Genomic DNA, 16816 nt, shown 5'->3' with positions numbered 1-16816 from the left:
CTCGGGATGCATACACCGCAGACTCAACGAAGATCCTTCCGCACCCAACCTCAACGCCCTTACCCACCACCTAGACCAAGATAGGACTTTGGTAGAAGGCGAGGTCGAGGCAACCACAGACGACAGTCTGGATCTCAAGGGGGTCAGAATAACAGTCCTTCCAAGCCAACGACGGGATCCAAACCGAACTTTTGAAGGTGCGCCCGAGGGCGGTGTACCAATTGTCTCCCAGGATCCTTTTCAGTTTTACAACCGCCTTTCCCCCCTGCGTGGACCCAATTAACCTCAGATCGTTGGGTCCTACGCACGGTAGAATTCGGATACCACCTCCAGTTTATTTCACTCCCTCCCTCCCAACCCCCTTCCTCGTCCCTCTTCAGGGACCCCTCTCACGAGCAATTCCTCTTGCAAGAGGTACGGACACTCCTTGCCATGGGAGCTATAGAGGAGGTACCGAAGGACTTAAGGGGCAAGGGGTTCTATTCCCGATATTTCCTTTCGCCTTGGAGATTAGGAGGCCTCAGGCCTATCCTAGACCTGTGAGGACTGAACAAGTTCATGAAAAAGTTGAAGTTCTGCATGGTATCCCTGTGGACCATCATCCCATCCTTGGATCCCAGAGACTGGTATGCCGCCCTCGACATGAAGGACGCATATTTCCACATTGGCGTTTACCCTCCACACAGACGGTACCTCCGGTTTGTGGTCAACCATCAGCATTTTCAGTTTACGGTCCTTCCGTTTGGCCTCTCTGCAGCCCCTCGGGTATTCACGAAATGCATGGCTGTAGTCGCTGCCTCCCTCCGTCGTCATCGAATACATGTCTTCCCATACCTCGACGATTGGCTCATTCGGGGGACCTCCAAGGCCCAAATCACCAGTCATGTGGGCGTCGTCAAGGACTTCTTCATGCGACTAGGCCTGATGATCAACCTAGAGAAATCTACTCTAGTGCCCACACAAAGAATAGAGTTCATTGGGGCCATCCTGGACTCCAATCTCGCAAGGGCCAGTTTACTATGACCCCGATTTCAGGCAATAGTATCAATTATACAAAGCCTTCAAAACTTCCCAACAACCTCAGCTCGCACTTGTCTCCGCCTCCTTGGTCACATGGCTGCCTGCAGGTTCATGACCAAGCACGCCAGACTACGTCTGTATCCCCTTCAAACTTGGCTTGCCTCGGTTTACCGCCCAGGCATAGACATGGTAGTCACCATTCCCCGGAGCATCCTAGGCTCCCTCGACCGGTGGCTGACGCCCTCCCTGGTGTGTGCAGGACTGCCGTTCCATCCGCCACAGCCCTCCATGTCCCTGATGACGGACGCGTCATCTCTCGGCTGGGGTGCTCACCTTGGACATCTTCGCACTCAAGGCCTTTGGTCATCTCAGGAGCTGGCGTTGCACATAAATGTCCGAGAACTAAGAGTAGTCCGCCTGGCGTGCCAGGCGTTCCAGCAACATCTACAGGACCGTTGTGTCTGTGTTTACAGACAACACAGTGGCCATGTACTACATAAACAAGCAGGGATGGACACGATCCTCCCCCCTTTGTCGGGAGGCGATCCAACTATGGGACTTTTGCATAGCCCACTCAATAGACTTGGTAGCGTCCTTTCTCCCAGGAGTGTGGAACACTCTGGCAGATCAACTCAGCAGATCCTTCCTGTCTCACGAGTGGTCGATTCGTCCGGACATTATACATTCTGTCTTCCGGAAGTGGGGATTTCCCCACATAGACCTCTTCCCCACATAGACCTCTTCGCGAGAACAGGAAATGCCAGAGGTACTGCTCCTTCCAAGGTCTCTCCCCAGGTTCGATTTCAGGCGCCTTCCTGATTCTGTGGAAGAGCCAACTACTTTATGCCTTTCCACCATTCCCGTTGGTTCACAAGGTCCTACTAAAGCTCCGCAGGGACAGAGCTCGCCTGATCATGATCACCCCTGCGTGGCCCAGGCAGCACTGGTACACCATGTGGTATACCATGTTGCTCGACCTCTCGATAGCCAACCGAATCACCCTGCCCCCTCATCCAGACCTCATAACTCAAGACCACAGCAGACTTCACCACCCAGACCTGCAGTCCCTTCACCTCACGGCATGGCTCCTGCATGGTTAACCCAATCAGAGTTACGTTGCTCTGCCCCAGTGCAACAAGTACTCCTGGGTAGCAGAAAACCTTCCACTCGGTCTACATATCTGGCCAAGTGGAAGCGTTTCTCCTGCTGGTGCGAAATGCAAAATGTTACTCCCACCAAGGTCTCGATCCCCACCATCCTGGACTACCTCTGGTCTCTCAAACAGCAGGGCCTAGCAGTATCATCATTGAGGGTGCACTTGGCGGCCATTTCTACCTTCCACCCACAGGGGAGAGTGGCCGCTCCATGTTTTTACACCCTATGGTTTCCAGGTTCCTCAAGGGCTTGGAGCGCCTATACCCCCAAGTACGCCGCCCTGCCCCTACCTGAGACCTCACCCTGGTCTTAACCAGACTTATGTCTCCACCATTCGAGCTGTTAGCAACTTGCTTGCTGCTATACCTGTCCTGGAAGACGGTTTTCCTCATAGCCATTACATCGGCCAAACGAGTCTCCGAGCTTCGGGCGCTCATGGTGGACCCACCGTAGACTATCTTTCACAAGGACAAGGTGCTGTTGCGACCATACCCAGCGTTCCTCCCTAAAGTGATATCGGCCTTCCATATCAATCAGGACATCTTCCTTCCGGTCTTCTTCCCGAAGCCACACTCATCACGATGGGAGCAACAGTTTCACTCCCTAGATGTCCGTAGGGCTTTCACATCTTATATCGAACAGACAAAGCCCTTTCGTAAATCGCCCCAACTCTTCGTTGCTGTGGCAGACCGAATGAAGAGCCTACCTGTCTCCTCCCAAAGGATCTCCTCTTGGGTGACGGCGTGCATCTGCACTCGTTACGGCTTGGCTCATGTTCCCTCGAGCCATCTCGTCGCACATTCTACCAAGGCTCAGGCTTCATCTGCTGCCTTCCTGGCTCATGTACCAATCCAGGAAATATGTTGCGCAGCTACCTGGTCCTCGGTCCACACCTTTGCTTTGCATTATGCTCTGATTCAACAGTCTAGAGATGATACAGCCTTTGGCTCAGCAATTTTGCATTCTGCCACATCTCACTCCAACCCCACTGCCTAGGTAAGGCTTGGGAATCACCTAATTGGAATGGATATGAGCAATCATTCGAAGAAGAAAAGACGGTTACTCACCTTTGTAACTGTTGTTCTTCGAGATGTGTTGCTCATATCCATTCCAAACCTGCCCTCCTTCCCCAGTGTCGGAGTAGCCAGCAAGAAGGAACTGAGGGGCGGTTGGGTCGGCAGGGGTATATATCCGGCGCCATGGCGGCGCCACTCCAGGGGGCGCCCAGCCAACCCACCGATTGTTGCTAGGGTAAAAATCTTCCGACGAACGTGCATGCGGCACGCACACACCTAATTGGAATGGATATGAGCAACACATCTTGAAGAACAACAGTTACAAAGGTGAGTAACCATCTTTTACCAGGCCAGTGGTCTCTAAATAGGTTTATGTTCACTTTTTATATAAAAAAATCTCAGTTAGTAACTGAGGACTAACAGTGTTCACCCCCAGAGCACTACCAGTTCTGCATGCTTTTTTAATTTTTTTTGCAGTTCAAACAGCACTCTCTGTGCCTGTGTACCCAGTTGGACAAGTCCTCCTCCTCCTTCTCCCACAATCTAGTACCCTGCCCCGTATGCAGATGCTGCTGCTTTGTATGTGCATCCATCATGCACTATTTTCCCAGAATCCAGTGAATTAAGGGTTAGACAGCATAGTAGGTTTGGATGTATGCAATTGCGATAGCAAGACCTCTGCTGTGTGAACAGTTGATGGTGCCATTAACTGGTTACAAAATAATTTTAAAGTGCTATAGTGCAGACTGGCCTTATTAGCTGTCCTGATAGGAGCAAGAACCTGATTTTCCTGATATTACCAATAGGAAAAAAAACAACAAGGTCATCTTCACACATCAGAAAAGAGGAGTCGGAAGGAGCACAAAGTTAATTTTTCTTTACAGTTTGTCTTCTAATATACAGATAAAATAAATATGGTGTGGACTGTATCTTCTGTTTTAACTTGCAAATAAACAAAAAGATTTGGTTCTATTTTAGGATTTTATATTGCAGCCCATCACCATAATATTTGAACACTGTCCATGTGGGGTTTGTGAGGTCACTTCTTGCATGTTGGTGTAAAAATTCTGCTTGAGGCATCTGGAGTGAATATGGTCTTTCTAAGGTTAAAAATAAACTAGAAGGGAAAGGAGGCTGTCTTTATACGTCTTCAAAGGAGCAATAAAAAACACAGATGCAAGTGCTTCACATTAACGAGTACTATAAAACTGCCATCCATATGGGGTAGTCAGACGACCACTATTAATATTAGCCAATGGATGCCTTCACTAGTGAATAGATTTCTCCTCGAAGGCTGTCAAACACTGGGTCTGATGAATCGGAAGTAGGCTCTCTGTGGGCCAGGACTGAGTCTGTTTATTGCCCACTTGTTCTGGTACCTATGACCAGTAGTAGCAAGTTAGTCTGTAGTGTATACAGAGTTCTGTCCCAGACACTGACAACAGAAACAACCCAGATGATGTTAACTATTACAAGTCTTTAAATACTGACTCTTGAGCATCTAGAAGAAAAGTGGTAATAGCAAGAAGTTCAACTGCAGCCCCAGAGCAACAAGCATGAGTATACAGTATGCAGGACTTAATAATACAATATTTACCCCTGATGATCAGTAAACTGACTTTTCTTAAACCAGCCTAGCATAATGGCCATGGAAAATTTACAAGGGCAGGTATAAAATCTTTGCCTGTTCATTACCATGATCATTAGAGAAACAAAACAATACTCAACCTTCTCTTATCAAATAATTATTCCCAGGTGACTGAAATATTGTGCTGCTGTTTTTAAACTGTCATTAGATATTCCTTGTTTGGTTTTTCCAAATCCTCAGTCTGTTTTTCTTTTTAGTTTTTTAAACATATCTGAGCAGGATCAAGAAGACGACTACCTGCCTAGCACAGACTGCTCTGATTCCAGTAGCAGTGAGGAAGAAGAGAGCATGATGCCCTGTACACCCAAAAGGAAAATGAGATCAAGCATCACACTAAGCACCCCAAAATCTTTGAGGAAAGCCTCTGATATCATCCGTGCTAAGACCCCCAGAAAAACTGTAAGATTTCTAGAGGCCATTGGCCTGAAAAACATTTGCTCTGGGTTTTGTTAGTTCTAACTAAGCCATTTGTTTCATCTGAGTGTTTCATGCATATATATCAGGGGTTGGCAACCTTTCAGAAGTGGTGTGCTGAATCGTCATTTATTCACTCTAATTTAAGGTTTCGTGTGCTAGTCATACATTTTAATGTTTTTAGAAGGTCTCTTTCTATAAGTCTTTAATATATAACACAGCTATTGTTGTATGTAAAGTAAATAAGGTTTTTAAAATGCTTAAGAAGCTTCATTTAAAATGAAATTAAAATGCAGAGCCCCCCGGACTGGTGGCCAGTACCTGAGCAGCGTGAGCACCACTGAAAATCAGCTCGCGTGCCGCCTTCAGCACTTGTGCCATAGGTTGCCTACCCCGATGTATACCAAGGTGATTAAAGCATCTGGAGCAAGGTGGCTCAATGTGCGAAATAAGATACCTGCTGAATTATGTATGTTGTGCCACTATAAATCAGAAGAGGCCAGCCTTAGGGGAGGAAATGTTGTTTTGGACTGGAGGTGAAAGATAGGATAACACGCACATCTATAAATTATCTTATGGATTATGCCTCTGCTTCCTGAAACAAAATAGAAATGAAGTCCTTTGTTAGTAATGCCTGAAATCAGTATTTCTCAAATTGTGAATCAGAACACAGATCCCTGGCTGATGGTAGATAGAATAGAAAAATCTTGAGTAGGGAGGTTGTCCATGAAAGAATCTTTCTTTGAGAAAGTGATGTACAAAATAGTTGAAGAATCCCACCTTAAACTATTAAAACTGAAACTATTTAAATCTATTTATGTTACCATTGATGGTCTTCTGTGTTTATACAGTGCCTAACAGTGGGGTCCTGATTGGTTACTGGTTCTTCTAGGCACTATGGTAATACAAATAATTGAGGTGCTGCTTGTTTGCTTTGTTTTTCAGTTGGACATTGAAATTAGACAGGAGAGTCGCTGCCTATTCAGTCTCTGTGGTTCTTGTGGTTTTACAGCACCGGAAAGGGGATTGTTTAAATTTAAAAACTCATCAGATGCTTAAAAGTTTCATGGGATTTTTTTTATTGAGGATTTCAAATATCCCCCTTTTTAAAAAAAAAAAAAAAAAAAAAAAAGCCTAAATGTTATGTCTAAATCTTTGTTAAATATCCTTAATAAAGTCTAGCTCTTGCCTTGCTTTCACACCCTGAAATCCTCAAATGATTGTTTATACTAAAAGATCTTTTGCAAATGTAGACAGAAGATTGTCTCTAATATAAATACATCTAATACTATGCAGAACCTACTTCTGGGGTTTGAGGATTTTGACTTTTCTCTGCAGCCTGAGCCAAGAACCCCCAGGACGCCCCAAAATGCTACTCCCAGAATTCCCATTCGAAACCAAGCAACAGAGAAACCAGCCAGTGTGCTAGAAGAGGCCCGATTAAGGTAAAGTGTAGCAGAGGGATTATCCTGTTTCTTCAACAGAGAAATGAGGAAGAGGGAGTAACACCAAGGAAATGCCACCTTTGCTTTATTCATGTGGGGTAAAGGCACAAATGCTATTTCCAAGCTAAGGGTTTCCTCAAGAACTGGCAATAGCAGAAGCATCCTCGGTTCAGAGACTAAGGGCAGGAATACTCTTCAGGATTAAAAACATTTAGACTGGTCTATGCATACTAAGGGCTTGTCTACACTGGCAATTTTATAGTGCCGCAACTTTCTCGCTCAGGGATGTGAAAAAACACCTGAGCGCAGCAAGTTGCAGCACTGTAAAGTGCCAGCGTAAACAGTGCCCCAGTGCTGGGAGCTGTGCCCCTCGTTGAGGTGGTTTTTTTTAGAGTGCTAGGAGAGCTCTCTCCCAGCACTGCGTCGCGACCACACAAGGCACATTAAAGTGCTGCCAGTGTAGATTAACCCTAAATTTAGGTTTCTGGATATGTAAATTTTCCTCCAACATTTTTCCTTTTTGCTCCTCAACAATATTAATTACTAAGATCCCTGAGGTACAGAAATTGTAGCAATATTTATTTTGCTCTGCACGATGCTAGAGAATCAATGGGTTTCTCCTACCTTCTGCAGAGCACTTGCACACTGGCTCCCATTAGTGAAAAAAAACACTAGTTACTGGTTTGAGTTCTACATGCTCTGTTGAAATAGACACAGCCAATCCTACAAGCATTTTTCTCTCAACTCCTTCCCTTTACTTGACTCTCTCACCCCCAATACTTCCTGTTATCAGGTTCCTCTATTCCTTCATTCTTTCCTTTTTGTGATTTTTGTAATGTTGTCTGGGCAAGTAGTAGATGAATCTTCCTGACTTTTGCACATCTATGCTGTTTGCTTGCAGAGATCAGAGCATGTGGTATCTGGAAGTTTTGGGAGAACATATGTGAAGGCAAGGTTAAGGTCACTTTCTATAAGACTTAAGGTTCTTTTTAAAACAAAAAAATAAACCAAGCACTCTTGGCACTCTTACAGTGTAAGGCAGATTCAAAGTATCTATATGTATTTGTGTGTGTGTAGGAAGAGGGGGATTCTTCCCACTTGCCTTTCTGCAAGTTGGAGCTTTGAAAACTCTAAAATCTTGACTAGTGTGTTTTTTCTTTTTTGTTTCAATCAAAGGCTGCACGTTTCCACCATCCCAGGTTCCTTGCCTTGCCGAGAAGAGGAGTTCCAGGATATCTATAATTTTGTAGAAAGCAAACTTATTGATGGAACAGGAGGGTGAGTTGTCTCATGGCCTACTTCTGTATACAGTTCGGGGGTTGGTCAGAGGCAGCTATTAGCGCTTCAGCAGGCTGTTTGAGTAAATAGAGAGAAATTTTATTCCACTGAAATGCAATTTGGGAAAGGAAAGGAGGCAGTAAACCACCCAGATCATGTTTGTCTGTGGCAGAAGAGCAGCAGTAGTGTGGCATCTAATCTTTCTGAACAAGTTATTCCCAGTTTGCTGAAATTCATATAATCCTAGTAGCTTTTTGCTTTTGACTCTACTTGATAAAAAAACTCTCGTGCAGTCCTTCTGCTTACTCAGATTTCAACTAAAGACTCAGATCTTTCCCAGCACATCTGAAATTGACTAGATAATTTTTTTTGCCTGTTCTATAGAAGTAGTTATAACTCATATAATCTTTATGACCTTGCTGTTAGGCAGGGAAATGTTATCCACAATGTGCAGATAGAAAAGCTGAAGTTTAGGGACTTGCCCAAGGCAACAAAAAGGAGTCATTTTCAAAGATGGGTTTAGAATTTGGGAGTTCTCAGTCCTGTGTGCAGATCACTGGGATCATGAATGGATCCTCTCCTGTTTCAGGTGTATGTACATTTCTGGGGTTCCTGGAACAGGCAAAACAGTAACTGTTCACGAAGTAATTCGTTGTCTCCAACAAGCAGCAGAAAATGATGAGCTACCATCCTTCCAGTTCATAGAAATCAATGGCATGAAGCTGACTGACCCTCACCAGGCCTATGTGCAAATATTACAGGTGAGCAAGGCCTCTCTGACACATCCCTTATATGAAGGGAAATTGAACTCCTGTCACTTTTTTCTTTCTCAGATCCATAGGAATATATATATGCCCAGCCCTATGTGAGCCATAACTCTAACTGACACATCCCAGCAGTCCTCTCAAGGAACAGCATGCTTTTCTCCTAGGACAGACTTGTAAAGTGATCTCATTTTGGAGATTCCTGCTATTAAGGCTGGAGAGATTGTTCCATGAGTACTTTGATGTATTGAACTTCACCAAGGCAGCAGCACCAAGGAAATCAGGTTTTATAACATCAGTTCCTTTAAAAAAAATTACAAAGTAGATTCCTGATTTCCTCGCCACCCCATAATTCTTTGTGCATGCTTGCCTGTGCGTCTGAAAGTTGCTGAGCTGACAATACAAGAGGCCACTCTAGCAACAGAATAGTTACCTAAAGGGTGACAGACCTGATTGTCAGGGCTGACCCATGGTGGCAAAGAGGAACTGCCTCTGTGGATCATACAGTATTTTCAATCTCCCTGACAAGTTAATCCTTAGTATCTCTCCTGAAGTTGCCACGAATGCTGCCAGTTGAGAGGGAAAGTATTTTATTGTGTGGACACCAGTCTTCTAGGAACTGGACTTAGACCACTAAATAGCCATCAACGGTAACAAGTCATGGCCTCTGTCAATCTAGGCTGTCAAACCAGTGACCTAGAAATGAAAGGTCTTTGTTCCATTACTAGTTTTCTGAAACATCAGTTCCTCCTCTTGCAAGATTCCTGTTCCTAATTAAAGTTCAAGATTGCATTTGCCCTGGGGTTGGTGGTATTGGCTGAGCTACAAACGTTTCTATGCTAATGTAAGAAAGGTATTTGTTGTGGGGGAAGTGTGCAGGTGTAAGGTAGTGGTGAGAGGAGTGCAAAAAGTGGCTGCTGTAGCCATGGCCCTCCGCTCTGCAGCACAATGAAACCAAGTTCCATGGCAAGCCTCTCTCAGTTCCAAGATACTTTTTTGCCATATATCCATCCTCCCAACTCTGACAAAAACACACACAACTATGGATCACTGTAGAAAATGCTCATTGATGTAAAATTGGTCAAGGATTATTTTCAACAATGATTCGTTTTGACCATAGGGCATCTTCTCTGCTTTCCATAAGGTTAGTTTCTGTCAGCCTCACCATTTGTAATGTTATGCAGGCATCCCAGCTTAGAACATCCTTCCTCTCCCTTGGGTTCCAGACAAAGGGAGTGTGTAGCCAACTTAAACTGCTCATCTTTCTGGTTCCCCGGGCCTTGACTGCTGCACTGCTCTCCAGGCAGCTCAGCCTGCCAACATACACTTCTGGTTCCAGCTACTTCCCTGGCTGAGAGCTTGTCCAGCTCTGGTTCCCTGACCTGCTGCTATACGGCTCCATGGAAGAGTGCCGGGAACAAGCACTGTAATTCATTTGACTCTCCCTTGTGAGGAAAGCAACAGGCAGCTACCAGCAGGTTTTGGCAGAGATCAGGGAGTGAGAAAACAGAACTTCAGGCCTCATGCTGTAGCAAAATGGCAAATTCTGTGGCAAAAATACTGAATTCCATGGCATCTTGGGAAAATGCAAAATTCCATAGCTGTGGAATCATGGAGTCCATGGGACTTGATTCAGATAACCAAGGGAGTGCACACCTCTCAATTGTTATTTCAGGCTGTCTTCGTATTGAGGAAGAAAATAATGCATCGATTTACATTCTGTTTTTTTGAGGTTACCTTTGCAATCCTCAGTCCTAGAAACAATTTTTTTAAAATGAAAGCTGATATTCTGGAGCACGGTTCTGCACCAAGTGGTGAATTCTGCAGTCATGGAATTCATAGTGCCCTGTCTTATAATGTGGAAGGGAGAAGAACGTACTTTATATGCCCCTTCCTAACAATCATGTTTACCTGGTTTTCCTGTACCCACATGACTCTGAACTTATTGGCTATCTGACTGGTATGCATGGATGTAATTCTGAAATGGTCACACTGATTCCTATGAGCCTCAACAGCTGCAGAGGAAAAGCTATAATATGGACAGTAGTTGACATTATTATCTCTTGCTTTATAGATCAATTCAGAAGTAACCTTGGAGAAAGATTAGACAGAAGAGTAAATTATTCAGTCCAAGGTCTTTTTGGCTATACATAAATTCTTTAATATAGACCTGAGATTGCTGGAGTCAGATAAGTTATTCTTGCAGCTGATTTGGGCTGGCAGCAGGGCTTTGTTATTTCAAGGTCTCTGTGAAGCCCTCTTCAAGTATGTCTGCTTATATATTTCTAAGACAGTCTTCAAAGGTTTGTTGCAAGATCTCTCTATTTGAACAAGTCACCGTGACCATTATGACCTTCCTTTTAACTAGGTCTTTCCTGATTTCTCGTCTTTTCCTTTATGTGCAGTTTTTGATAGAGCGAGTTGTCTTTTTGAGGGCTTCTGAGCCCAGTTCTGTTGTGTTAACTTGTGTGTGTAGTGTTCAGCTACTTGGTGATGTGCAGTAGACAGATGTCAAACAGACTAAGAATTAGACCCCTGGGTACTGGACTACAGAGTGATTAATCTTGTGTACTGTTTAATCTCATTCAGCTACTGACAGGTCAGAAGGTGACAGCAACTCATGCTGCAGAGCTGTTGGCAAAGCTATTCAGCACACCAGGTCCAAAGAGGAAGACCACAGTGCTGATAGTGGATGAGGTGAGGAAAAGTGTCCCACGCCCCGTTTACCCTAATATCACAGGGAGTGGGTATTTTGGGGTCTAGACGGGAATGCAAGGGGGATTATCAAATGGCCTGTACGTGTTTTAAAATTAGGAGATGGGGGGGAGATTTAAGGCACCAAAATGAATCTTTTAGGCAGTCCTCTGAAACTGAATGTACAAAATGAGCCTTTCTGCAGCCATAGTAGTTTAGACCAGTTAGAGCACATTATAACTGTGCTCTGTGTTGGCTTCTGCTTCACTTCTAGGTATAATTTGAGGAGTTAGTTACAGCCTCTAAAACCCTTGAAATAGACTGGGATTCAGCTACATTAGAGGCCGCCTCTTGTCTGGGTGTTTTTCTTCTTACTGTGAGAACAAATTCAGTAATGTTATGGGGATACTGTGTCCTAGTTTGCACACCTTCTGGAAATGCGTCCTATGTGTAGTAATGACAAACTAGTAAACCACACTGGATTCCAGGACCTTACTCAGATGCACGAGCATCATGTCTTATAAACCTATTATTAATAGTAGAATTAGTATTACAGCAGCACCTAGAGATTCCAGCTGAGACTGGATTCAATGTACAAGTTCTTTGTAAAAGACAGTCCCTTCCCTGGAGAGCTTAAAGTCTAAATAGATGAGACAGATAAAGGGTGGAAGAATGGAAGTAGTAGTATCTCCATGTTACAGATGATGAAATGAGACAAGATCACTCACCAAAGGCTCCTAAGCAAAGTAAGCAGCCGTGAATATGAGTGATTGTCCTCTCATTGGATCAGTAACTGGTTAAAGATAGGAAACAAAGGGTAGGAATAAATGGTCAGTTTTCACAGGGGAGAGAGGTAAATGACGGGGACCCCTGGGATCTGTGCTGTTCAACATAATCATAATTGATCTGGAAAAAGGAGTAAACAGTGAGGTGGCAAAGTTTGCAGATGATACAAAATTTATTCAAGAAAGATGTGTCCAAAGCAGACTGCGAAGTTACAAGGGGAGACCTCAAAACCGGGTTAACTGGGCAACAAAATGGCAAATGAAATCCAATATTGATAAATGCAAAATAATGTACATAGGATAACATAATCACAACAAAATGATGGGGTCTAGCTATTACCATTCAAGAAAGAGATCTTGAAATCATTCTAGATAGTTACCTGAAAACATCTGCTCAATATGCAGCAGTAGTCCAAAAAATCTAACAATGTTAGGAACCATTAGGAAATGGATAGATAAGACAGGAAATATCATGCCACTATATAAATCCATGATATGCTCCCACCTTGAATTCTGCTTGCAGTTCTAGTTGCACCATCTCAAAAAGATATATTAGAATTGGAAAAAGTAAAGAGAAGGCAGCAAAATTAATTAGGGGTATGGAGCAGCTAGCATATGAGGAGAGATTAAAAAGACTGGGACTGTTCAGCTTGGAAAAGAGACAGCTGAGGGTGGATATAATGTGATTTTGTGGACCTCTGAATGATGTGGAGAAAGTGAATAAGGAAGTGTTGTTTACCTCTTCAGATAACACAAACCAGGGGTCATCTGATGAAATTAATAGGCAGCAGGTTTAAGGCAAACATAAAGAAGTACTTCTTCAGACAACACACAGTCAAAGGCCAAAAGTATAAGTGGTTCAAAAAAGAATTAGATAAGATTATGGAGGATAGGTCCATCAATTGCTTTTAGTCAAGATGGTCAGGAATGCAACAGCATGCTCTGGGTGTTCCTAAACCTCTAACTGTTAGAAGCTATAACTAGACAACGGGGGATGGATCACTTGATAAATTGCACTGTTCTCTTCGCTCTCTGTGAAGCATCTGGCAGTGCCCACTGTCAGTGAACAGATACTGGGCTATATGGAGCATTGATCTGATCCAGTACGGCCGCTCTTATGAGACAGATATGTGAAATGACCCAGATCATATAGGAAGTCTGTGGCAGAGCCAGATATTGAACTGTCTCTCCTGAGTCTTTATCAAGTGTCTTAACCACAAGACCATCTTTCCTCTCCAATTAACATCTGTCTCCTTTCTCTCCTGGGTCCAGCTTGACCTCCTGTGGACCCGAAAGCAGGATGTGATGTACAATCTATTTGACTGGCCAACCCAAAAGCAAGCCAAGCTGATCATCTTGGCCATCGCTAACACCATGGATTTGCCGGAGAGGATCATGATGAACAGAGTAGCTAGTAGGCTGGTATGTCCTGACAGCTTTGTTGCTATGCTGAGAGGTGATATGGGGAGATTAATTAGATAGCTGGCTCTTAAGCTTCTAGAGGCTATATCAAGAAGGGGAGCCCTTTGTATTCTTTCTTGTCAGGATGAATTAGGGAATTATTTGCAATTTGCAATTATACATATTAGGATTTGGATAATCATGTGTCATACTTCACTGGGTAAACTGATTGCCCCAGGGTCCAAGAAAATTCCTTTGCTACTCATCCCCATCACATCATGGTACAATGACTTACTACCTTTCTCTGAAGTATAAGGTGTTGCATACTTTGGGACAGAATATTGGACACGGTCTGATCCATACACTCATAGACTTCAAGGTCAGAAGGGACCATTATGATCATCTAGTCTGACCTCCTGCACAATGCAGGCCACAGAATCTCATCCATCCACTTCAATAACAAACCCCTAACCTATGTCTGAGTTACTGAAGTCCTCAAATTGTGGTTTGAAGACCTCAAGCTGCAGAGAATCCTCCAGCAAGTGACCTGTTCCCCGTGCTGCAGAGGAAGGCAGTGTGTAACAAATTATATTTTCCTAACCATATTTTCAATGCTGCTCAGAAAAGTCACTTGGAAAAATGGTACCAGGGTTGCAGATTGATTCCTTTGGTGACTTTCAGATCTCAGTTTACAATTTCAGTTTATTTTTTTTAAATGCCTGGCCTGCAAACTCAACCTGGGATCTGAGAGTCCACTGATTACTTTTTGGCTGATGTATAATCAATAGAAATAAAGATTCTGAGTAGTTATAAATTCTATTATCTTGTAGAACATTGAAGGCAGTAGGTTGCACAGGTGCAACCAAAGGCACAATTTGGCCCTACAGTTGAAATTAGTTAATTCCATTTATGCCTGAGCCAGAACAGAAGTATCTCACTCCTAATAGTTACTAACTGTCCAGTGATAACAGGAGTATTTTAGTCATGAAAGTCAGCAGTTGAGACTTTGCATGTCTATGTACACACACAGGTATATCTGCTAAGTGAGAAAGGGCTATTTTTACATAGAGTAGATCCTAAGGTGACCAGACAGCAAGTGTGAAAAATCGGGACGGGGTGGGGGGTAATAGGAGCCTATATAAGAAAATGACCCAAAAATCAGGACTGTCCCTATAAAATCAGGACATCTGGTCACCCTAGTAAAGCCTCTCCTTGAGTGATTCTGAGATAAATGGGTGACATTTAAAAGCTTCCTTTACTGGGGCAGCCTGATGGCCCCTAGGTTCTGTGCTGGAAACTTGCATTTTGAAAGTAGGTGCTCCTTCTCCTCAGGTCCATTGTGGTGGGGGCAGGCCGTGCTGTCTCTCCCCTGGAGAGTTTCACTGGTTTTCACTTGCATGGGTGCACCACCTTCTTTTGCATGTATGGTGCAGCAATGATGAAAGTTTTGAACTGGTCTTGGGGGATGAATGGAGAGACTGCCCCCATCGCAGAAGTTGAAAAAGTTATCCGTAGCAAGCCATGCTTGTGAGAAGATTGACAGTGAGCTATTTTGGAAGCCATTAGTGGGCAGGCCCCAATGTGTGTGAAGGGGATGTAGAACAGCCTCTAAGGGTATGTCTACACAGAAAATAAAAACCTGTGGTTGGCCCATGCCTGCCAACTCAGGATTGCAGGGTTTGGGATGTGGGGCTATTTCATTGCTGTGTAGACTAGGGGCTCTGGCTGGAGCCTGAGCTCTAGGACCCTCTATGAGAGCCTAAGCTCAAAGTCTACACAGCAATGAAATAGTCCCACAGTCCAAGCCCCACAAGCCCGAGTCAGCTGGCATGGGCTAGCCTTCAGGTTTTTCTTTGCTGTGTAGACATCATATACCCTACGAGTTTTAACTGATGAGGAGGGGACACTTTTTTTTCCTTAAGAGTCAAGAAATGATTTAGACAAGCCCTCCTTGCTGTGAAATTACACAGCATCAATAAATCTATACTGTGTGTTAACAAGAAAATACTACTTACTCATTTGTTCTCTGTAGGGTCTCACCAGAATGTCCTTCCAGCCCTACACCTACAAACAGTTACAGCAGATTATCTCATCCAGGCTGAACCACATAAAAGCATTTGAAGAGGATGCAATCCAGCTAGTTTCCAGAAAGGTAAACATAGTACAAGACTATGTTATCTGTGTTGCACCATTAAGTGAGGGGGCTAGTGTTGGAGCATAATAGACTGTAGCCAGTAATGGAGAGCAGACCCATCCACATGGCTGGACATTTCATGCCAGGGGGTGGAGGAGGTTGCTGGCACTGTGTCCTCAACAGAGTGGTGTGCAGAGCAGTGCTGTAAGGTGTGCTAGAGCAATCTGCTTGCCTGTTCCCCCTTGGTTCAGTACTGTCACATAGTAATGAAGACTAGGAGCATTGCAGTAGGATCCTGATAATACAAAGTGATGAGATGTTATCTTTTCCCAGTATTTGACATAATGTGAACTACTGTGTGGCCTTGCAAAAATTAGTCTGATAATCTTGATGGAAATATCCAGATCCATCTTCTTCAATGAGATGATGTTCAGGCTGCAAAGTACTCCTCACCATTCTCTCTATCTTATTTGGAACCTGTTGTGCTTGTAGACTGATACACTCCTTGTAATAGGGGCCAATTAACTGACTGATATTTAATTTAGTGTACAAAATTGTATAAATGCGTTGAAGTCAATAACACTCCAAATTAAGATCTATAAATAGTTTAAAATGTCTCTGCTATTGTATGTTGTTAATATTGATCATTACAACCTTCTTTGAGATGCACGTTAGCTCACTAATTCTCACTTTTAATTGCAAACCAATAATTCTCTTTAAAAAACCCGCAACCATAATTTACTTTTTGACATGGATTTAATAATAGTGTGTAATAGTGAGTGCCTTTTTCTGACTTCATTGCTATTGCAAAACACACTGTAGAGCACATATTAGTATCCTATGAAATATTCTCACAAATAATTGTCGAAATTAAAAAAAAAAATTATCAACTAGCTTGGATTTTGGTAAAATGAATAATGTTAATTTTGCAGATTAGTGAGTTGTCATAACTAGATAGGTAAGGTAAGGGTTAAGTTTCTTTTACCTGGAAAGGGTAACCAAACACCTGACCAGGGGACCAATCAGAGAACTGGATTGTTTAAAGTCAGGGGCGGGAATTTG

The 16816-nt window shown here is 43.6% G+C and overlaps 1 protein-coding gene across 3 annotated transcripts in view; it reads left to right on the top strand.

The window, feature by feature from the left end:
- ORC1 (origin recognition complex subunit 1) overlaps positions 1-16816 on the top strand; it is a 39727-nt gene that overhangs the window by 17047 nt on the left and 5864 nt on the right. For 2 of the 3 annotated variants that reach the window (XM_075067611.1, XM_032768420.2), the window contains 7 exons: positions 5037-5238; positions 6592-6698; positions 7875-7976; positions 8566-8737; positions 11330-11437; positions 13492-13641; positions 15653-15772. In XM_075067611.1, coding sequence (XP_074923712.1) covers positions 5037-5238; positions 6592-6698; positions 7875-7976; positions 8566-8737; positions 11330-11437; positions 13492-13641; positions 15653-15772 — 961 coding nt within the window. Of the gene's footprint in view, positions 1-5036; positions 5239-6549; positions 6699-7874; positions 7977-8565; positions 8738-11329; positions 11438-13491; positions 13642-15652; positions 15773-16816 lie in introns of all 3 variants that reach the window. The other variant, XM_032768419.2, reaches the window with a different exon arrangement.

The sequence above is a fragment of the Chelonoidis abingdonii genome, chromosome 7 (assembly GCF_003597395.2).
Source record: "Chelonoidis abingdonii isolate Lonesome George chromosome 7, CheloAbing_2.0, whole genome shotgun sequence".
Lineage (NCBI taxonomy): Eukaryota > Metazoa > Chordata > Testudines > Testudinidae > Chelonoidis > Chelonoidis abingdonii.
This window is presented reverse-complemented; position numbering and strand designations above follow the sequence as displayed.